Source organism: Fringilla coelebs (assembly GCF_963513975.1).
Source record: "Fringilla coelebs genome assembly, chromosome: 16".
Lineage (NCBI taxonomy): Eukaryota > Metazoa > Chordata > Aves > Passeriformes > Fringillidae > Fringilla > Fringilla coelebs.
In genome coordinates, this window is record NC_140042.1 from 2,802,766 (window position 1) to 2,826,402 (window position 23,637).

At 48.9% G+C, this 23,637-nt stretch overlaps 1 protein-coding gene across 4 annotated transcripts; it reads left to right on the forward strand.

The window, feature by feature from the left end:
- The first annotated feature begins 10,843 nt into the window (after positions 1-10,843).
- DHRS7B (dehydrogenase/reductase 7B) lies at positions 10,844-21,781 on the forward strand. 4 transcript variants are annotated; one of them, XM_084216509.1, is made up of 8 exons: positions 10,897-10,913; positions 11,355-11,444; positions 15,306-15,481; positions 16,990-17,105; positions 17,753-17,963; positions 18,600-18,692; positions 19,965-20,117; positions 20,455-21,781. In XM_084216509.1, the coding sequence occupies exons 3-8, from the start codon at positions 15,331-15,333 to the stop codon at positions 20,658-20,660; spliced, it is 930 nt and encodes a 309-aa protein (XP_084072635.1). In that variant the 5' UTR covers positions 10,897-10,913; positions 11,355-11,444; positions 15,306-15,330; the 3' UTR covers positions 20,661-21,781. The 4 variants fall into 4 exon arrangements, with proteins under 4 accessions (XP_084072632.1, XP_084072635.1, XP_084072633.1 ...); XM_084216507.1 differs by lacking the exon at positions 10,897-10,913 and adding an exon at positions 11,816-11,952 and having other exon boundaries at positions 11,042-11,444; XM_084216506.1 differs by lacking the exon at positions 11,355-11,444 and having other exon boundaries at positions 10,844-10,913.
- The last annotated feature ends 1,856 nt before the right edge of the window (positions 21,782-23,637 follow it).

Consider the following 23,637-nt stretch of genomic DNA (forward strand, 5'->3'; position numbering starts at 1 on the left):
AAGACTCCAAGGATTCATGGCCTGTGGATTGAAAATAGTCCTAGAAAAACACAATGCCTCTGCTTATTTTTCTGAAGATCACTCATTAGATTTCCCGTCAGTGCTGTCAGAGGGTGAAGTCTTGGCCCCAGCTGAACTCAACAGGAATTTTGCCACTGACTTGAATGGAGCTAAAATGTCACTCCTGCTATTTGTCAAGGCAATTACATCCAGACAATACTTTAACATCTGGCTTCAAGTGAACACACAGAGCAGTTCACTCCCTCAGTCTCTGAAGACAACACAGGACATTGGCTATCTCCATAAAAAATGAAACATTTGTTCTTGGCAAGCTGCTTGTGATGAAGAGGGGATCCATCTAGTGACATCCAGGAACCAAGTCCCTGTTCCTTAGCCTATAGTTATTGGCAATAGCATCAATAGATTTTCTGTCACTTTCTGGGAAGAATGTCAAAAGCACCCATCTACTGTTGCAAGTCATTCTGTTGTAAAAACTTTGTTTAGAACAGCAGATCTGGCCTCATCTGTGGTTTCTCACAGACGAGGGGGGTTTTCACCCAGTTCATCTCCTGTTTCCCAAGTCACTGGAAGGGCCCTTGTTAGGTCAGGGAGCAGCATTTCTATCTAAACCTTTCTGTGAGTATGGTGGTCAAAGGTAAGGCTGAAGGACAACTGATTATAGGAGAAAAAATGGTGTGAGCTCATTTCCTTTTCTAAAAACCCACCTGAGACAAGGCAATATTGATTTATTGCAAAATATAAATGTTAGGTCAACCTCAAGTAGGGCACACCTTTTCCTGGTAGGAAAAAAAATCTAATATATAGAATTATTTGATCAGTGGTGATTAAAAAAATCTATTTGAATGGGAAGAATCACAGGATCATAGAATAGTTTTGGTTGGAAGAGATTTTGAAGATAATCCAGTTCCAACCCCATGCTGTGGTCAGGGACACTTTTCACTAGACCAGGTGGCTCCAAGCCCCATGCAACCTGGCCTTGAACACTTCAGAGATGGGGTATTCAGAACTTCTCTGGGCATCCACAACTTCTCTGAGTCATTGGATGATGTCTGGAAGAACAGAGATGCACAAAGAGAGGGGCTTTTATGCATCAGGTAGGCAGGGATCTGTTCCCAGCTGGAGAGCTGCTGTACTGCTCACCTGTGCAAAACCAGCTTCCCTTGGTCTCCTTCCATCCCCTGGGATGCAAAGCCAAACTCAGTCACCAGCATCTGATGAGCCTTAATTCCCAGCACTTAAATAATTAGCTTCTCAAATGTACAAAAACAAGTCTCATTTTCTGGATTAATGAGGGGAGCTGGGTTCCACTGAGCACAGCTATTATGGAGCTGCTAATGCAGTGCTGGATTCCTGGCTGCCACTGAGCACGGAGCCATCGGGCCCTGGGAGAGCAGGAACATGGGGAGAGCAACGCTGCAGGGGCAAAGTGGGAGCCAGCAGGGGAAACCCTGGCACTGCTTGGTGGGTTTATGCAGAGGGAGGGAGGGTTTTATTTCTGTGTCTGCTGAGTCTCATCTGAGTTGGTGGTGATGCCACATAACCCAGATGAAGGCTGAAGCTCAGGCACATCCTGAGGGTGGGCAGTTTGCTTTAATCACAGGCCAGGTAAAGGCAGTTTCTGAAGCTGGGTAACAAATATGTGACACAAACAGAAACCTAAAGCTTAGGTAGTCACACAGCAGCTTCTGCCCAGTTTCTGTAGCCAGAGCAGTAGGGAATTGGAAGGAGCTGGAAGGCTGCAGTGGAACTGGAATGTTCTTGTCCTCTGCGTTCATTTGGCTGAGGAGTTGGTAGGCAACTAGTTGCAAAAAGTCAGTCTTGCCTCATTTTGGCAGGTACAGGCATCTAAACTCTTCAAAACAAACTTCTGTTCTCTCTTTGGGATCTTGGCACAGGGCTGGCAAGTTTGTTTTTCCCAAATGCAAGCAGAGGGGACTGAGGAAATGCCAGCCTGCAAAGGATGCCTTGCTCTGCCCTGGGAGGTTTAAACTGGGGTCACATGACATGGACAACCCAACACTGTTGGGACTGTTCCCTTCCTCTCTCTGCATCGCTGATTCCCTGCCTTGTACATGGAATAGGGAGGAGAGAATAATTGCAAAATCAGGGAATTTAAGATGTAACTGCAGCCACTCAACAAAGTCATGCAGCTTCTCAGAGAACAGGAGATCAAAAGGCCTGGAGCGTTGATTTCCTCAAATTCTTAAGCCATCAAAGAGCCCTTCAGGACATGTCCTTCTCCCCCACCCATTAGCACATCCAAATTAGTGGTCATGCAGCCCTGGATGTGGATTTGGGACTAAATATCTTCTCACACTGAAGTTCTTCTCCAACAATATGGCCTCGAGCACATAACATCTGTCACATTTGCAAACCAAACCAAACCAAAACTTTTGACCTCTGTAAGACAAGTCTGAAATTGCAATGGAAGCCCTGGGTTAATCAAGAACCTTGGTGAAGATATAGCAGGAGTTGAGAGGTTAACATGGAAATTGATGGAACTGAGATGGTTTATGGAGCAAAGTTCCTGTTTCATTCAGTGCCAGGCACCAGGGACACCAGGGACCTGCAGGTGCTCTAGAATCTCAGCACCTTCCCAAACCAGGAGCACTCCCCTGAAGGTGACCATTCAAAATTAAGCTCCTTTGAAAATGCATGGATGCTGCTTCTCATGTCAGGGCTTGTTGGACCACTGACTTCAGAGGAGTAATTTAGCTGAAGCAATCAGGAAATAATTATTACAGTGGAGAGTTAAAAGACAGTAATTAAACTGTATAAATAAATAACTGAAGTGACTAAAAAAGTCCACCCAAAGCCTACTTTTGGAGCACTATTTAATGTAAATGAATCACTTAGTGGACAATACAACAATCATCTGTTCAGCTTCTATTCATTATCAAAAACAATACAGAAGGATTGGCAGGGAATAGCCGTGTGCCAGAGGGAGCCCTTTAGGAAATACCACAGAATCTGGACTGGCTTTTGTCTGTTCTTCTATTGTGTTCTGACAATGCTCTGCTAATGAATGTCCAACGTCATTTCAGTTGTCTTTTTCTTTTTTTTTTTCCCCCAAAACCAGATCAGTGGTAATCTTGGCCTTCCAGGGTTGCTTGTTCCTGTTGGGAGGACTTCCACACATTCTGTGTCAGTTCAACCAAGGTCCAAGAGGCTGAGGATGTGTCGTCTCAGGCCCTCTGGGAAATCCCACTGTAGCTGATGAGACAAAATCCTTTGATTTGGGCAAAAATCCACCAAGTTTTAAAGAAATCATCACGTATCTCTGAAAGATGCAGTACTTCAGTGAGTTGTATACTCAGTAAATTTGTCTTTTGTTACTCTATTTGAAAGGACAATAACCTCATTCTGAGAAACAGGCTGCTTTCCCATAGGGAGTATTCACATTGATCATTCCCAGCATTATCATGGGAGTTATCTGCAGGAAGCTGCAGGCTAAAGGGAATACCCATCAGGAATCTGGGGAGCTAAACCTAGCGGGCAGACACCTGTGCTAGGACAAACAGAGGTAAGACAATACCAAGCACTAAAATGCTGTCATTATGCCTCAGAATTGATAATCCACTGACATTCCCATCTCTTAGGAGTTACTGGTTTGGAGTAGCTCCAAGTTCACACCTGAGGGTGCAGCAGGTACCCAGAGGGGTTCCCTTTTCTGACCTGGCTCTTTCTGCATTGCTGCTGCAACTTTCAGCTCCTGCAGCGTTGCTGGTTGGACTCTGTGGAGCCCCGCAGTAAAAATCACTGTGACAGTCTGAGTGAAGAAAAAAGGGCAACAGTGATACACTTAAGAAAATAAACAGGCTTTTCTGCTGAGAAAATGCTTGTGGAATAGCACCCAGATTTGACTTTTCAAGGCTGTCTCTGAGGTTGTTTTATTTTGTATTAAAGAAAATCTGAGGCTCTGCAGCAAATTTCTGCAGCCAGGGTTTTCTGTCAAATCCAGTGACAATGGAGGATGTGGGTTTCTAGTTAAAGCTATCTAAAATTTGAGATAGAAATGCACACTTCATAAAATCTTGCTCTGAGCTCAGTCTTCCAAATAAAGCAGAGATGGCATCAAACCCTCCAGGGCCTTATGCCTGCAAAATCCCCACCAAGTTTGCTGCAAGCTTGGTGAGCAATTTGGGAGTTTTACTCACAGCATGAACTCAGACTGCCACTGAAGGTGGGACCTGAGGGTTGACAGCCCCTCTGGGGGCTATTTCTGATATTCCTATTTCCAGCCTCTCCCTGTCCTTCAGCTGGAGATCATTTGGGCTGCAGGATGGGTGGCACATCTCTCCATGTCACCGCAGTGCTCGGAATAGCAACAGAACCTGAAATGATTGCTGGGTTGGATTAATACCCTGGCTGTGTGTGGGGATCCACAGCCCAGCTGCCACCTTGGGGCAGGACTGGGAACTCTGACAGTGAGCTGGGGCAGCAAGAGCCAAAGTCCACCCTCCTGGAACTGCTACACTCCTTGGGAGGCGCCATTAGTGTCACAGCTGCCTCCAGACACACCGTTCTTGGTACCTGCGAGGCCAAGCTGCCAGCTGGAGTGCTGAAAATGAGGGGTTATAGCACCCTAAAACTGCAATCCTGAATGTTGCCCTTCCACTAAAATAATCTGTCACTGGGCTTGGGCAGAGAGGGAAAACTGCTGAGCTTCTGATAAACAGTAGTTCATTTTGCAAGATCATTGCCACCATTTGCACTAATTGACACTTTTTTATAGTAATCTCTATTAAAAGACAGAATTTCTCAAGTATGCTTTTGGTAGGAAAAGAAAAGCTGATTATGTTAATGCTCAGTATATTAAGGGCATCATCCTTATTTTGGGAGAAAGAAAAACCAAAATAATTACCCTCCCTTGTTTAATAAACTTCCCCTAAAATATATTTTTAAAAATTTATTCAGTAAAGTTCTGTTCCTCCCTGCTCTGGTAAAGAATTCTTTTTAGTTAGTCCCTCGAGTGGATGCTTAAGTCAGGTCTCGCTGTAATTACACACCTCGCAGCAGTGCGGGAGACTTAATTAAGAGAGTCACTGGAGGTGTGTTGTCAGGCGGATACAACCCAGGACTGCTGGAGGAGGCACCAGCATCCAGCTGCAGTGGGCATGTTGGGGAAGGAAATTCAAGTTTGCAGAAGATTTCGAGATCCTCCTGAAAAAAAAAAAAGAAAAAAAAAAGGCAGAAAAGCAGTGTGGACACACCCAGCAGCCTCTGTTCAAAGCCCCTCAACTCCATCATCAGGGAGTCTGTGGTTTTAAAGATCTCTCTGTACTCACCAGGAGACGCTCTGCCACACGGCAAGATTTCAGATTCTCTCCTCCCCTCCTCCCAAAAGTGTGACTCACCAGTTTCAAATGGTGACATTTCATTCCCAAACTATTCCGGGAGCAGCTGGCTCCATAGCACATGGGGATGTGGGGAGAAGGGAGGAGGGAAGGAAGAGCCAGCTTGCACAGTGAAAACCACCCATTCTCTCCCCCACACAGGTATGTTGCTTTTACATCTCAGAACCACGTAATTTGGGACACGCTGGCAAATTCCATCGGAGGAAAACAATAAAACAAGCACATTTCAGGAAAAAAAAAAAACAAAAAAACCCAACCAAACCTGCACACGCCAGTGATGCAATTCCTGGGTTACCAAACCCCTTCCCTGTCAGGCAGGAGGGACTGGAGGGGGGTTTGCTGTCCAGATGGAAGGGATGTGAGGAAATGCCCTGTCCGAACCCCGCAGTTCTGGGCGAATTTCTGTGTGATCAGGGTCAGGGTTTAGTCAGCATCAATATCTTAATAATAATGAACAAATGCATGTGCAGTGGGACACTAACAGGGGAATGACACAGAAATCCATGTCAGCTCCTGGTCCCCAGAGGAGTTGTGTGTCCCACTGCAGTCCGGCATCGCTGTGTTCCTGCTGTGGGGACATCGCTGCCACGAGCACAACATCCTGCATGTGAGGAGCGGGGTGCTGCGGGCACACACAGAATTCTGCAGGCACAGAATCCCGGGATATTCCGAGCTGGGAGGGACCCACAGGGATCACCGAGCCCGACTCGGACGTGAGTGGCCCATCCGGGGATCGAACCCGGTACCTTGGCGTTGGCAGCAGCGGCCGGTGCGGCGCCGGGGACAGGAGCGAGGTGTGGGGCTGTGACTGCGAGCGTGGCTGTGGGGTCAGAGCGGCCACCAAACCCAAACCCAAACCCAAACCCAAAACCCAGCCCCAGCCCATTCATTGATGTTCGCCAAACCACGCGCGGAGGGAGCTGGGCGGGACGGGACCCGCCGGCAGCGCCGGGATGCCCGCTGGCACTGGCACAGCAGCCTGGCGACACCGGGCTGCAGGGACCGTCCCCAGGGAGGCGACAGCCCCAGGGAGACGTGGCGGGGGCCCAGGCGCCAGTTCTCCCCGTGTGTGCCGGATTGGAACGGGCTGTCACAGCCCAGCCCAGCCCCGTGCATGTCTGCACAGGAAATGTTTGATTACAGCTTCATTCATCCCCTCTGCTGCCGCTGGAAAAGGGGACGCTCTTCCTGCGGCTGTCTCTGCCCGGCAGCAGCCTGGGACCTTGTGCTGCCCAGATCCAAGCCTAATTCCTATTTTTCCTGGGGGAGCCCCACTGAAAGCAGTGCTCGTTCACGAAGAGGAGGATGGCTCGCTGCTCGATCCAGGCATGCAGCAGCAATGACCTTGGCTGGGTAACCACCTCCTGAATACAAAGATGGATATAAAAGCAGCAATCCCCTTTTTAAAAAACCCTCAGTTTTCTGCTAAGGTAGGGAAAGGCAGTGGTTTGTTAAATAAATGCGTCTGTCAGGGCTGGATTTCTCTTCCAGCTTCCCTAAATGCCCTTCACCAGCAGAGAGGGGGAGGGGACCTGCTCTTTGAAGCCTTTTCCTTATGGGAATAGAAAACACGGAAAGAATTCAATTCTCTGCCACAGCCCAGCAGCGCTGATCCACACTTCAAACCCCAAAGCCCGGGAGCCCGGTGGGCTGGTGGGTGCTTGGAGCCTGCAGTACCACAGATTAGCCTTGTTCGATATCCAGCATCATTAAGTGTCCCCCGTGGTGTTAAAGCACAGAAGAAGGGGCAGGAATGGAGACTGGGGAAGAAAAATTAGGAAATTCTGTGCAGAGAGAACTGCGGTTATCCAAATCTTTGATCAAAGCACCATCTAGTGAAGAACAGGCTCCTTGCAGCTGGCAGCGCTCTGGGCAGCTGCACCAACATTTGCCTTTCACCACAAGTTTGCTGCTAAAAAACCCCCAAAATCACCCAAATATGCACAGCCCGTGCTGGACCTGAACGAACAGGAACATGCCCCAAAAATTGCTGCCTTCTCCTTAAATCTTTCTGAGTGGAAACGTGTTCCTGTGCTCCCTCATCTCCCACCAGAGAACCTCAGCCCCCCTGAATCCCGCAGGGAACGAGGCACCACAGGAAGAGAAGGATTTCCATGTTGTAGTTTGGGAGCTAAGGAAAAGAAAAGGTAAGGGAGCGGTCCAAGGTCGTGCAGGAAGCCAGAGGCAGATCCGGGAATAGAGATCAGCCACCCTGGACCCAGGGATGCCTGAACAATAGCACAGCCTCTCCCTCTGTTGTCATTTAACTCCTTCCTGACACGCCAAAACCCAGACAGGGGTGGGCTCTCCACTCTGCAGATGTGCCTGTGCCTTTACAGCTCTTGGGGGCCCAGCCCTCAGCCTGTACCTGCTTTTCCCCCTCCAAACCAAGAAGTAAAGGCAGTAGGGAAGGACAGGGTTGGGTGTCCTGAGAACAGTGAAGCTGCAGGTAGGAAATACTTCTGTCCAGCTGTCCTCTCATCAATTAACCACAATTAGCATCTGTTTGTGGAAATGGTGCCTCAGCTTTGCCATTTCTGTGTGGGACAAAACATCACTGTCTCTCCCCTGGAAGCATTCAGCTCCATCAAAGTGGCTGTGGAGTGTGGGGATGTTTAGCTGCAGGAGGAGAGGATATTGCTGCCTCTCCCTCTTCCCCAGCTCTTGGGTTATCTGCAAGGATTGGGCATTTGCAGCACGATCACACATCAGAAATGCAGTTTCACTAAGTCTACACTGTTCTCACACTGAGCTTGGAAATGCTGCAGTGCAGGCTCTGGAGGAGGCAGTAATTACAAACAAACCTTATAGAAAATAGCTGGAAAAGAAAAATAATACTCAGGTGGTGGAAAAAAACTGAACTGCAATGAACTGAACCTGCAGCAAAATTCTGCCAGAGACAAGAGCTGAGAGGAATAGTGACCAAGTACCCAGAAAGAGTTCTCTGAAAGGAGTTTGATGTCCTTGAGTCAGAGCCCAGTTCCAAAGCAGAACCATACCTGAGGCAAAAGTTAAGACCATTTTCTTGGGTCACTGTCTGGAAGGGACACAGACAAATCTGCAAACAGCTGCAGGGGCAAAGAACTGGAAAAGCCCAGAGAAGCCCTTATTTTTCTGTTTTCCATCCTAGGTCTGGTTTTTTCCCCCCTACCACCCTAGAATGTTTTCATTGACTCCAGTTATGGGAGCAGGGAGGGGAGGATGAGAGTCTGCACCCTTCTGTGAGAGGCTGAGACAAGAAAATCTTTAATCCTGCCACAGCCCTTTGAACATTTACATCTCCCAGCCACAGGCACTGTGAAACTGGGAGCTCTCAGTTCAAACTAGTTCAGGGATGTTTTCCCTGGGGAAGGGTTTTGTTACCCTGTGGGGATTTCTGCCCAGATCTTTGCTCTTAGGGTAAGCAACCAAAGCTTTTTTTTTACAGAAAGAAGCTGCATCTTATACTCCTTGAATGAGAAAAAGTGACAAATAAGAGCCCACAGGGCACAAAATTGCTGCCCTAGAGATGAGGGTTAAAAGGCTGCAGATCTGCACTCAGGGATTGCAGATGTCACCAAACACAAGTGTAAACTCAAATCCTTGAGTTTGGAGAGTTTTTTCTTCTCTCCCCCTCAAGAAAGAGCTCCTGCACTGCAAGAGGGCAGCGACAGAACAGCAGGATGTTTGTCAAGGAAGTGTTAACATGCTAAAAGGATTCCAGCCCTCTGCAGTTGTGGCCTGACAAAATGAGAAAGGAAAGAGATGAGAGTGCAAATAAAACCAGCAAGCACAGTTTTACATTATGCCAACATTTACCAGTTGGGGCTTGCACAGTCTGCAAACCAGTCCTAGACTGGGGGGAGGCTTCACTGATGGTTCTGCGAACAAAGACATGTTGACATCAGTAAATCTTCTAATCCCAGGGCCTGATGTGTCGATGAGCAGCTTTAAATCAGAGGTGAATTTCTTGCTAATTACATTGGATTAACCAAAGGAAATGGAATCCCAGCCAAAGCAACAAAGTCAAGCTTTACTTCACTGACTTCTCTCCAGCTGCAGCTCCACTCTGAGCCTTTGCTGTGGGACTTGGTTTCAATCAACTCTGCCAGCACCTGCCAGTCTGGGAGAGAGGGTTTGAACAGATTCCTGTTCCAAGAACCACCGGGGAGATGCCAGGGAAATGAGCAGAGCAGCCTGGGCACAGCTCTCAGGTCACTGCTGGGCTGTGCAGGAGGCTCCAGCTCTTGCTGCCCCACTGGGTGGGGAAGAAGGACTGAAATGGCTTTTTCCAGCTCTGCTTTTCAGGAGACTGAACCAACTACAGCTCCCAGTAAGGCTGCCATGACACAAACTACCTTCTTCTGGGTTTTATTTTTCAATTTAATTTGTGTAAATAAAATTATTGATTCTTTCATTTCATTACATATTGTCCCTGAGGTCAAAAAAGTGCATTATCATCCTTCCTTTCAGACAGTCATTTTTAGGAAGATTTTGAATTATTTTCTTATCTTTTTTCCTGAAATATTGATCCCTTACTAACGATGAACCAGCACTGAAACTTTGAATTAATTCCAGTGTTTTCCCTTTTAGAAGAGAGGAGCAGAAAAAAAGTTACCATAAAAATGGATGATATAACCATCTTTCAAAGAACTGCTGCAAAAAGCTGTCCTTTATCTCAGAGAAAGACACCTGGGATTAAATACCCTTGGAAACATTTCAGTATTTCTGATTGCTCTGTAAATGTCCCTTCACTAAGGACTTTTCCTGTGTTTTTCCCTCCTGACACATTTGCACTTTTGGGATCACTGGGGCCAGGTTTGTGCCTTTATCAGTGCCAGGGCATTTCGAGCTGCACATCCAGGCCCCATTCTGCACAGAGCTATTGGAAAATCAGAGAAATTTGGGGCTTCCCCATCAGGGATTTGAAAAAGGCTCTGCAGAAAGGTCTCTTTTCTCCTACAGGAATTTACTGCTGTTCCTCACAGTCCTGTCCTGAGCCAATGTCACCCTCAGAGGGGATTTTGGGGTGTCCTGTGCCAATGTCACCCTCAAGATGGGATTTTGGGCTGTCCTGTGCCAATGTCACCCTCAGGGTGGGATTTTGGGGTGTCCTGTGCCAATGTCCCCCTCAGGGTGGGATTTTGGAGTGTCCTGTGCCGATGCACAGTGCCCGAGCTCTGAGGGGGGAGCAGAGCGCCTGCGGAGCCTCCTTCCCTCCCTCACCGGCCATATTCCCAAGCAATCCTGTGCCCGGCTCTGGGACGGCCCTGCTGCGCAGGGAGGCTGAACCCACGCCCCACAGTCCCTTCCAGCCCGAGCCCTTCGGGATTTTGGGATTCTGGAACTGAGGGCAATGCCCACCCGGCGGAACTGCGGGAGGGCGGAACCCCTGGTTGGTACCGCCGCTCCCCGGCCGGGCTGCATAGGCGGGAGGACAGGTGAGGGCAGCTGCTCTCCCACAGCCACTTCCGGTTAGCGTCACGGGGAGCGGAGTCCGGGCGGAAGCGGCTCGGGCCCACTTCCGGCGGTGGCCATGGTGACGGCGGCGGCCAGGTGGGGACAGAGGGGACAGGGAGGGACGGGAGGGGACAGGAGGGGACAGGGAGGGACGGGAAGGGACAGCCGAGAGGGGCCGGGGGGCTGCGGGGCTCAGGGGAGCGCGGAAGAGCTTGGGGGAAGGCGGCGCTGGGGCGCGCAGGGATGCCCGGCGCTCTCCGGGACAGAATTCCGACATTAAAAAGCCAATTATGGATAAATCAGGGACACAGCCGGCCCTCGTGGCCTCACGGAGGTTTAGGTGGCTCTTGATTTGGTAAATGTCCGCAAAACGCTTTCTTTGGAACAAGAAATGCTTCAGTTTTCTGATCAGGCCACCTTTGTTCCTGTCCCGAGCACCCACGGAGGAATTCCGCGTGGGAGGGTGGAATTACACTGGAACTGCACTTTGTACCCGAGTGAAAGGGGCAGGAAGATAACGAGGAAACGATTTCTTAGACTCCTAGGCTGGCCCGGGTTGAAAGGACCTTAAATCCCACCTCATTCCACCCCTGCCAGCACCTTCCGCTAGACCAGGTGGGATTCCAGGTAATTCCTCAAGTCCAGGCTGGTTTTTGGGCGCTGCAAACATATTTTTTCCCTCTTTGCTGCACCATGGGTTGAAGAAGTCAGGCAGGATGCACTGAAGGACTGCAGAGCTCCAGCAGAGGCTGATGCTTCAGGCAATGCCTGGCTGGCTTTGGGAATTCCAGCTTTCTTTGGGAATTGCAGCCGGGTTGTTGCTCTCCTTCTCCTGCTCCCTGTTTGGAATGAGGAGCTCTGCCCAGCTGCTGCATTCCCCCTGAGGAGTTTTTGCTGCTTCCCGAGTTTGAGTTCACTCTGTGTTCTCAGTGTGGGGTTAAATTCCCCGTGCCCTGGAAAGGTCAGATCCTGTGTTGGTTCCCCGTGTTTGTTTTTAGAGGCGGCCGGGGCTCAGCTGGCATTGGACACTTGCTTGGATCGCTGCCAGTTCCACATTTAACTCGGGGCTGTCCTGAGGCAGCACCGAGGCAGCTCCAGCTCGGAGCCACTGCAAGTGAGCCCCTTCCTTTCTCAGGTAGGACCTTGTGCTTTCTTCACACTAAAGCCCTCACTCAATCCTACAGGGGCTGTGCTTTTTTCCTAGGAAAACCAGGGGGTTTCCCCCCTTCCCTTTATCCCCCCAGCCGCTGGGTTTGGGGTTGCAGCCTCCCAGCTGGTGCCACTTGTCACCTAAAGGACAATGTGATTCTGGGAGCCTGGAGCTGCACAATCAGCTTTATTCCCAGTTTGTTTGGGGAAGCTTCCAGGGGTTTGGTTCTTTAGGATCTGCTCTCATCTTTGCATCCTTGACCTTATTAATGAATAAGGTCATTAATCCTTGTTCCTTCAGAAACCATTGTCCTGGCTTTTATAGGAGAACACCCAGTTTTGTTTTAAGGGGAAAGTTCTGGGTTTATTTTTAATTGGATAACTGTGATTTATTCTATGGGAAGCCTTCAGAAAGTTTCCTATCACCTGCATTTGCTGACATTATCAGTGTTCTTTTTTCTGCTCCCTGGTGACCTGCATGTTCCAATCCTGCCCTTTGGGATGGAGAATTGGGAATTCCAGGACTTGGTTTGCAGTTAATGAGCAGAGGCTTCTCCCAGGCTGAAACCCTGGTGTAATAAACATTACCTGTTACAAACAGAGGGGTTTTCCCAGCCTGAACACCCAAACCACTGAACAGAGGTGACAGCAGCAGGCCTGAGATGGTGAGTGCATCTCAGATGAGGTGTGGACCCCACGTGTTCCCCACCCTCACCCCCATTTTTAATGAGACACAGCATTTTCTGCTCTGGGCTGCCTTGGCTGCTTCACTCTTACCTAAAGTTGGGGTTGGGATGGAAGCAGGTCAGGAAATCAAAGCAAAACTTGTTGCTGTAGGTCTGAAGTGCTACAGAAGTTCTTCTGTCCCAAATGATTTATTCAGCTGGGTTGTCCTCTCTCTCAAGTCTGACTGAACTGAGATTTTCTTTGTTTTGGGGTATTTTTTAAGAGGACATTTGAGCACCTTGGAAAAGGGCACTGCATCTGCATGCCCCTAGAAAAATACATTATACATTATTAAATCATATATAATAATATAGTATAGTATATATTAATAATATTATATTAATGCTGATATATTAATAATAATATATTTATATATGAAAAATATTATATATATGTATTATATATATGTGTGTATATATATATGTATATATTTTATATATATATATGTAAAGGGATTTAGATCTCTGGTTGGCAAATGCTTGTCTCTCTGGCTCCTCTCCTTCTCTTCCCCATCCCATCTTTCCCCTCCCCAGAGCTGTTACCTGGTGGCTCAGGCTCCAGCCTGGAAGCTGCCAGAGCAGGCTGCTGCTCCTGCCTGGGTTCTTGGTTTGCTGCAGCCCTCAGGCAGAGATGGACAATCTGCCCAGTTCCTGTGTATAACATGAGGAAAAGGAAAGAAATACAATAAAAGATTAGAAATATTTTTCAGATCTCAGTGTGCCTTAGCTAGGAGAGGTGTCAGGAAAGGCCCCTCTTCTCAGTTACCTTTTCACCTGCATTTCACTGCAACCACAGCAGGGCCAGATTTTTCCAGTGCCTCATGAAGGAAGTGCCAGTGCAGCTGTCAGCTCCCACTTGGGAAATAATGAAAGGGCCTGAACGTGGGCTGAGGATTTTTTTCTGATTCTAGAATGTCCTGGAAGCCCAATGTCAGCACAGCACCTGTTGTCCCTGCCCACACTTTGTGCTGTGAATCTCAAGAGACTTTTGAGAGAGCAAAAAAAGGGGAGTCATAAAGAAGGCAGCTGCTGAGCATGGACCAGCCAGGAGAACTTCTCATCCAGCCTGAAAACCCAGTGGCCTTGTGTCAAAACATCTTTTCCCAGGAATTATTTCAGGGAAGATCCATTGAACTGTCCCAGTCCCTGGCTGCAAACCAGTGCAAAACACACTCTCCCAGCACAGGGGTGGAGGAATAAGATGCTCTGCAGTGCCTGAGCTGAATCCTCCTTTAGGGTTTCTGCTTTCCCACTCTGGGCACACTCCCTGTGCCCTGGGGAGCTGCTGCTCTGGTGTCTCCCTGCATTATCCACACTGGATCCCACCAGGAAGGACGTGAGACCCACAGGAGTCACTTTGGGAATGGGAAGCTCCAAAGGACCCCAAGGAGAGCTGTGTTCTACCTTGGTGGCTTCGTTTTTAGAGCTTGCCAAGTGTATTTGGAGCTGTCTTTATGTGTTATTTTATTGTGTTCCAGCTGTACCCCCAGGAATAGTTATTTTATTCAGTTCACTACTATGTCAGCAAGCTGTTCACTGAGCAGCTATTTGAGGAATTCTCTCCAAGCCCCTGATGGATATCTGGAAGAGCCTGACATTTTCCACATTAGCTCTGTTCCATGGCATGCAGAGCCTCTGCCATCCCCTCAGTGACACTGAATTCTGCCTTAGCTTTGTAGTTAGCTCTTGTTTTCTGCTTCTCATGCTCTCCTTTTGTTTGAAGGAGCACAAGTAGTGTGCCCAGAATTTCCCAGTATCTTCCCAGTAAAGGCCTGTCTTGCAGTTCAGACTGCAAGAGTTCAAACTCAGCCTGCGTGAGAAAGAAGAAGGGAAGGGAGAATACGCTGATGTTTGGTTCTGACTTCATGTGTGACCCTGAAGATTTCAGGAAGGGGTTGTAATTAACTTTACTCTTACACCAAGCTTTGATAAAAGCTCAGGGATATACAGAGGAAAAATCAGTGGCCTTTTCACAGGAGTCCCACTTGTTCTTTGGCCCTTAGTAAGCTGTCACATAAACTACTCTCTTGAAGGAATGGCTTAGCAAGGAGATTAGGGCTATGTCTTGGTATCAGAATCCAATTCCAGGATGAGATTTCAGTGTGTTAAGCAAATTACTGCCTCAGAGAGAAAACCTGGAGCCTCCAAAAGACAGACTGGCTTATATCCATCTGGGATAACACACAGTAACTGATCTCTGGCTTGTAGATACTCTGGTACTGGCTGTTCTAGGGAAACCTGAACAGTTTTGTACAATCAGAAGAATGTGGAGAAATATCCCAGCCCTGAGGAATTTCATCACAAGAGGGTGAATTTAGGGCAGAACATCATCCCTGAACCCAAGTTTGTGATGGGACAGCTGACAGGATGCAATGCCAAGTGTCCTGCTGGGATGTTCACATTACTGTTTCAGTGCTTAAAATTGGGTACTGATGTGAACTTTCCAAAACCTAAAGGAAGGGATGAGAAAATCTGCTGAAGATACAGGGGTACCTTGGTGGTTTATTGGTGGCCTAAGGCAGGGTTAAGAAGAATAATTTCAAAGTCATTTTGAGGCCTTTGCTCATTTTCCTCATGGTGAAATGATGTCTTTCCTTTCATCCTGTGGCTCTAGGAAGACAGCTGAGAAAGGGAAGCTGATGGATTTCACCAGCACCGTCATCATCCCGCTGCTCTTCGGCAGCCTGGGCATCTTCGCGCTGTTCCGGCTGCTGCAGTGGGTGCGGATGCGAACCTACCTGCAGGAGGCTGTGGTGGTGATCACAGGGGCCACCTCTGGCCTGGGGAAAGGTATGGACCCAAACAGGCCACCGAGGGCAGCACAGGCAGGGGGGCTGTGGCAGCAGCAGCTCTTGGAACAAAGCAGGAATGAGCTGAAAGTTCCTGTTGATTGAGTTTTGAGAGACGTGGCTCCCACCTGAGCTGTAACCACAGCCAGTGTAGAGTTATATGCAAGGGGGTCTCAACATTTGGTACAAAAAATTTAAATCATCTTGTATAAACTAGAGCTCATCGAAGCAAGGAATTAGATGCTGTTCTTGTGCTGTCAGGGGTCTTTTCCCTAAATCCTGAAAAAGCCAGGAAGCCAAATTGTTTCTTTAAAACCTCCCAGAAGTTGTGTTCTGCCTTCATGTACTTCCAGCTGCTCTGCCAAACTTTCCACTCCTTCTCCTTGTCCCTCACTGTCAAGTTAAGGTACCTTTCATGGTACAAATCCATCCACTCTGAAGTCAAACTCTTGGCATTATTAACACCAGGAAGCATTTTTTTCCAAATGAAACTTATGTTTTGCTTCAGTGGCTACATTCTCTAATTCTGCTTTCTATAATTGCTTTAAAAGCTGCTTGAAGAGAAGACAAGGTGCTCTCTGCTATCAAGGCCTTTCATTAGGATGAGTACATTTATAGAACAAATAGAGCTTTAATTGATGCTGCCTTTGCATGAGATTTGTCCCTAAGGACAGGGGTGTTCAGGAACTGGCCAAAGGAGATGAACTGGTTCTCTCTGCCTGCCTCAACCAAAGAGTGGGAGTGGCAAAGGATCTTGTACTTCTCATCAAGAAGAGAGGAAATTAGTATTCCAGGAGAGACCTTCCAGCTGGAGCTCTGTCTGTGCTGTGGGGTGTAGAGACTTCCACCACTGTACTGTAAAGTTTCCTCCCTTTTTGACTCATTTGCAAGATCTTCTACAACTCCCTTTACTCCTAGTTATTAATACACCAGACCACCTCTAATTACTCTGTGTTCATTGCCACCCACTGTCATCCCTTGTGCAAACAAGCAGTTTGTCCCTCTGGCTCCCAGAGGGGACAGGAACATGCAATTATGAGGACAGTAGCCTGGCATCCCTTCTCCAGGCTTTTCACCTTGGTGAAGGCATTAAACCCCAGGCTCCCAGAACCTCTGGAGGTGTTCATTAACACTGAAACTGCTAAGACCTGTGTTAGATGACACATACAGGGTAACTGTGGTCCCTCTTAAGAAGGGCATAAAGTCAAAAATGAAGAGGCACAGGCAAATGTGACCAGCTGAGGGGAAGGATGTGTGAACAGCACAGTAAGTGTCTAACCAGCACAGTATGTGTGAGCACAGCAGCTGCCTCGTGTGTCTGTCACAGTCCCAGGAGAGTGGGAGTGGCTGTGACCTCTCTGTCAATCAGCCTGGCCACCACACAGCAGCCACAAAGCCACCTCAGACCCTGCAGCAAACAGCACTTGGAGCTCTCACCAGGGCTGATGTGGATCTGTCCTGTGGCTGGTGTGCACATTCCTACTTTTCTCTCTTCTTGCTTCTCCACAGAATGTGCCAAAGCTTTCCATGCAGCTGGCTCCAGGCTGGTGCTCTGTGGCAGGGACAGTGAGAAGCTGAAGGAAGTGGTGCAGGAGCTTTGTGCTGTGAAGAATCATCGCAAGAATGTGAGTGTGGCACCAGGACAGGCCCCTGGGCTCACCTGGCCTGGATTTCTGCTTGGGCTCTTACAGAACTCACAGAATTGCCTGTGGGCTGTTCTCTTTAGCAATAGGAAGAATGCAGCTCTTTGGTTAGGGATGGATGCTGATACAGGAGTACACTGAGCTGGCATGCCATTCCTTGTAAAAACCCCAAAAAGAAGCCAGCTTGGCTAGAAATGGAAGTGAAAGCACATGAGGGCAGTGTCCAGACCCCTTTCATCTGCACCTCATACACTTAGAAAAGTCACTTAATTTCTGCTTTTACTTTTTATGTCTATGCCTGCTGACTGTGGCTAAGAAAGGTACTGCTTGCTTCTGCAGAAAACACATGGGTTAGGTTTTGCCTTTTTCAGATGCATTTCCTTTAATAAGACAACAGGAAACTTCAGTACTTGAGGAAGATCTCCCTTGTCCCTCTCCTAGGCTCAGGGATAAGGAGCAGGCTACAGGAGCAGAGAAAGATGAGCACAGCCTGCTTCTGCCATGAATTCCTGCCATGTGGAACAGGGTCTGGATGGCCCTGCTCCTGTGCTGCCCGAGCTGGGGGATCCCACCACGAGCTGGCACACCCAGCACTGAACTGCACTTTGCTAACTTGAGTTTGTTCACAGACACACGAGCCTCACACCGTGGTGTTTGACCTCTCAGACACCAAGGCCGTGGTGAATGCAGCTGAGGAGATCCTCAAGGCCTTGGGGCACGTGGACATCCTGATCAACAACGCTGGCATCAGCTTCCGAGGCACCATCGTGGACACAGGACTGCATGTGGATAAGAAAGTGATGGAAACAAATTACTTTGGACCTGTAGCCCTCACCAAAGGTACCTGTGGTCCACAGGATTTGGCTGATGCCTCTGCAGACCAGCACAGCTGAGCACAGCTTCATTTGTGTTTGTCATTGTAGCTGGTACAGCACAGGCTGAAGGGAGGTTTGGGGTTCTGGGCAGGCCTGGGAGCATGACTGTGTGGGAAATACCCCAGTGGAGATGATCCCTGGTTCCATCTCCTGATTCTAGCCTGGCAGGGGCTTGGGAAGAGGTCCAGTTATCCTGTCTGCACTGACAGAACACTGGAGAAGGTGGTGGGGGTTCCAGTGGAGCTGCAGCTTTCCTGGGAAGTTTGGTCACACAGAAAGCTCAGCCTGGAGCGTGTCAGCTGCAGGAAGTGGGAAGATGTTCTGGTGGCAGGATAAGCAAATCCTGCTGCCCACTGTGTGGGAGATCAGAGCCACCACAGCAGCCCTTACACAGCCTCTGGCACAAGGAATCTCCTCACAGGTGACCCTCCCAGGCAGACACGGCTTCAGTCAGAGGCATCCCAAGCACTGTCCCAACCCCTGCACTGAGGAGGGATCCTGTAATTCCCTTGAGCATCTCCGAGTGCTCTGAAAGCTTTGATTCTTGACAGCAGCAATGGCAGGACTGTTGTCTGAATGGGTCTTTTCTGTCCTTTGCTAGCACTTCTCCCCTCCATGATCAAGAGGAGACAAGGCCACATTGTGGCCATCAGCAGCGTGCAAGGCAAAATAAGCATTCCTTTCAGATCTGCATGTAAGTACCTCCACAGAAGATGGGAAAGACATATTTGGGGCACCAGGCTGAATAAATACTTGGCTCCTGCTTCCACATTTAGCTCTCCATGGAATTGGCTGTGTGGAGGAAAGGCAGAGCTGTGCATCACCCTTAATGGGGTCACAGACCACTGACAGCCACTCTTAAATACAAAATCTTAGCCCTGTCCTAAAGTTTCTGAGGGATGGAGAATATGTTTTGAAAACAGCTTGATAGTCCTATCTTGAGAGTCACTATAATTCCATAATTTTGTGGTATTTTGTCCTCGTCATTTGTCTACATGATCTCCTCTAAGAAAGCAGGAATTTTTGGTTTTAATAAATTATGAAGTGCTGTAGTACAAACAATGCCAGAACAAAAGCCTAAACAATCTTGATCCAGAAAACTCTTCATGCTAAATCAGTTATGACAAGAAATATTGGTGGGATTACTGAAAAAAAAAAAAGCCCTTTAAAAGATGGATGAACTATGATGACACACAAACACTTGTAAATCACTGAAAGTGAGCGCCAGAAGTAGAGTGATGATAGCATACAGTGGGTCAGGAACGATGCTGAGTGGGGGAGAGCCTGGAAGGTCTGAGCCATGGGGTTTTGCAGGTGATGTGGGTCCACTCACTGCAGGAAGTGTGTTCTGAGGAGCTCCCAGGGCGCTTCACAGGGATCAGAGCCACGTGGATGTGGCAGCAGGAGCTCAGCCCTTGCCTGCATCCTGACAGGGTGTGCAGCCTGTGCTGAGCTGGCTCTGGTGCTGCTGGTGTGGTGGTGGAGCCACAGGCAGTCACCAAGCTAAAGGAGTCACTCAGCCATTTCATGGGGGAAAATCCTGCCCTAGGCCACGCTTCCCTGCTGTGCCTGCCTGTGTGATCTGCTGTTCCCTTTGTGCAGCCAAGCCCTGAACCTGCTGTGCAAGTCCCTGGTGCTCAGCACGTTCAGGGCAGCCAGCCCTGCCTTCCAAAGGCTTTGGGTCTCCTTTATCAGGAGTGGGAGGCAGCTTGGGCTCACTCTGGAGTGCTCTGGCAGGGCTGTGATATTAAGCTCAGGATCCCAGCCAGTTTTGAACTTGAGTTTACATTTTGTCTTCCTAAATTGCCTCTGACTCCCACTACCTGTTGCTGCCATTCACTAAACAAAAACAAACGTAGAGGCTGGAGAACAGCCCTTGCTGAGGAGTGAAAATCCCATTCAGAAAGTGAAGATTCCCTCAGCCCTGCTCCTCTCCTTGGTGCACAGTCCTTTTCCTGTTTTCCAGATGCTGCCTCTAAGCACGCTACCCAGGCCTTCTTTGACTGTCTGCGAGCAGAGGTGGAGCAGTATGACATTGAAGTGACAGTTGTGAGCCCTGGCTACATCCAGACCAACCTGTCCCTCAACGCTGTCACAGCAGATGGATCTCGCTATGGAGGTGAGATACCATTCAGTGCCCTTTCTAAAGCATCTCCATGTTGTTATAAGGTGTGTTTGCAACACATGGCCTCTGCTGGGGACACAGGTTGGCTTTGAAGGATCAAAAACCAACTCTGGATGCAGGGTAGGAACAGCAAGCCCCAAAATTTAGCCTTTCCAGACAGCAACTATTGCCTTCAGGGCCAGCCACGAGGATCACCTGCCTGTGCTGCCATACACAGCTGGAGTGAAAGCCAGAGCAAGCAGCCATGTGCAGTTAGAGCACTCCTAGGAAAGGTACTCGGTGGGGTTTATCTGCTGCTCCTGGTGGTGCTCACTCAGCTTTCCCTTGGCAGTTATGGACAAGACCACGGCCGAGGGACAGACGGCGGCCGAGGTGGCTCAGGTGGTTCTCAATGCAGTGGGACAGAAGAAGAAGGAAGTGCTTGTGGCTGGCCTGACCCCCTGCCTGGCTGTCTACCTGAGGAACCTCTGCCCCAGGCTTTTCTTCACCTTAATGGCATCTAGAGCAAAAAAGGAGAGAAAAGTAAAGGGCTCTTAGAGCTCAGCTGCCCTGAGCAGGGAGAGGCTGAGCCCCTGCAGTCGCCTGGGACATCACTGGAGGTGCTCCTGCAGGAAAATCCTTTCTCAAAAAGCTGTTTACCATTGCAAGGAGACTGGGAAGTGGTTTTTCCCACACTGCTGGAAGACAGCACCTAAACCTCAGCTGGAGGAGGAAGGGTGCTTGGACAATGGGGGAGAGCTGAGGAGCAGGGGAGGGCTCAGGGGAACACTGCAGCCGGGGAGGCCCCTGGCTGGGAGACTCCTCACCTCACTGCAGGCATGCTCGGCTTTACTGGCCTGCTACAAATAAAACCCACCTGTTCTGCCTTCACACGAGCAGGCCTTGGCTGTCCCCACCTCTGTGAAATACAGTCCTCAGCTGGGAGCTCTCGTGATCAGTGTCTCATTCCCACTCCTTCCAATCTGATCCAGGACATGCTGCTTGCAGTGGGAAACGTCACAGCCTCTTCCTGTTAAAGTGCCAAGTCATCTGATAAATTAAGCTCAATCCAGTGCCACTTTTAAAGAAGTAACTGATGTACAATTTGGGTGTATTTGGCATCATTTTACCTGTCTGAATCATGTCCTATTGATGTACTGGGACAGTTAATTCTGCAGTGACAGCGCTCTGTGGATCCCAGCCCAAGGAATGCAGGGAAGCACTGAACAGGTAGAACAGCACAGCAGGGCAGCTGCTGCCAGGAGACACTGCACAGGTGACAGCAGCACACCTGGGCCACCTGCAGCACAGAGCAGGTGTGATCCTGTGGATGCCAGGCACTCTCTGGCACTAGAGAAGAACCCATGTGTGTAAAGTGCAGAGTGTAGCAGACAGACCCTTTGTTCTCATCTGTTTTAAAGCAATCACAGAGGCTCATTAGGATGACATTGAGTGGGGAATGATACCTGGCTGTTCAGGTATCACTTCAGGAGCCTGACAGCCTGAAGGGGTGCTGTGTTCCATTCCTCACCTCCTCATGTGAGGGATACCAGCACCATTAGGACAGAAATAATCTGAAAATTGAAATAAACTCTATTAATAGGAACCAAGGTTCAGACCTCTCCTGCCACCTCCATGCACTTGCCAGCATTTTCCATGTGTCCTGTCTCACATGTCCTGCCTGGGAGTGCACATCTGATGACAAATAAATTACATTGTCATGAAATGAATCCCTTGGTCTACTCCAGCTCCTCACAGCACATAACATAAGAGGAAGGGAAAGCAGGAGGGTTTTGTTTTTCCTTGCATCCCTGCAAGGTGCTATTGTACCAGTAGTAGCTGCAGAACAACATGCTTTATCCCAGCCCTCTTCATGGACCTGTTAGCTTACACAGTGTGAATCCACACAGAGGATTAGTCACACAAACTCTGATATGGGTGTGCAGGCTCAGCAGGACCTTCTGCTTCCAAAAGCCTTTTCTTAACCACTACAGATTTATAAATGATCTCTGAGATCCAGGATGTGTTTAATGATGACAATGCTGCTGCTCTGTCAGGACATCCACCCTCAGCCACCTTCCCTGTGGCTGAGGCTGCAGCTGTGTCACAGAAAGCCTGGGTTGGATTGACAAGGTGAAGCTTTCAGGTGTAGACACCTTTCTTCCTGTTAAGAGAGGAAAGCAAGCCATTACCTTCTCTGCTCTCCACAAGGGGAATGTTGGTGTTAGTTGTGCTTTTCCTTCTGTGTTTCCCATGCTCAGCTCCTCAGTTTCTTGGTGAAATGCAGTGCTCCTGCCAGGCTTGTTCAGCTGCTCCGTGTTCTGGTGTTTCAGGTTGTGGCTACCCAGGAAGGACCAAGGGGCTGCTTTGCATTTCTGTGTTCCCATCCAGGGCACTGAGGGTGAAACACATCAGGCCTGAGGGAAAAATGATGTGGGGGGAGTTGCTGTAGTTCCTGTGGGAGCTACAGCTCCAAGGCAGAGGTTGCTGAGAGTGCACCCGTTCCCTTTGGAGGTAAATTCCCTCTGCTGCACATTCCAGAGCACGTCCACAATGGGCAGGGGGGGCAGCAAAGTGTGGGGGCTTCTGAAGGGAGATTGTCCCCAGCCACTGATGATTCCACTGAGCTACTGGCACTGGGGACAGCAGATACAGCACCATTCTACATGGATGGGAATTTCTGGAAGTTGTTTTATCATTTCACTGTGCACTAAAATACCCCTCCGGACCCCTCTCATTCTCCCAGGTCACCTTGCACAGTTACAGCCCTGACTAACAACCAGAATGTTAAAAAGCATTTTAGCTACATTATCACTGAGATTCCTTGGAAAACAAACTCCCTTGCCCCTCCACCTCAGAATGGAGTAACAGCTGTGTTTTTCTATCAGACCTACCCATTGTAACAGCTAAGCTGATTTTTCACCTTTCCTCCTGCAATAAGAGACCCCAGGAAACTTGCTAATTTTTAACTCAAGTCTTTGATGCCAGCCGTGCATTTAGGGAACCTGCCACAGTGATCATTCCAGACCAGGGGAAGCTTAACACAAAAAAGTACCAGGACCCCAGAGAGGAACTAACAGCTCTGAGAATTATCCTGCGTTGAGGAAAAAAAGATCAGAAACACGTCTGGTGTGGCCAGCACAAAGGTATTTCAGGGCCTTCTGTAGCAATAAGCAGTAGTAGCTGTGGCAGATGTGCCACTGGCTTCAAATCCATCCAGCAGGGACTCTGGAAACCCGTCGGGGTGGGAGGGCAGCCTGCCCAGCTGGCCTAACCACTGAGAGATGAAGTAGTTGCATTTCTTTGCCTCCTCTCTGCCAAGACAACTGTACATTGTTGCTATAAATAGATGCTCTGGATCCCAGCTTCTTTTAACCTTGGAGGGAGAGAGCTCAGCCACTGTACAAAGGGCTGCTGCCACCCAGAAATGTCTCACTGCCACTGGAGCTCCTCCTGCCCACTCAGGGACGGCTGCCTGTGCTGGTGCTCAGGGCTGGGACACCCACAAAACCCAACTTGCCCAGCACACACAGAA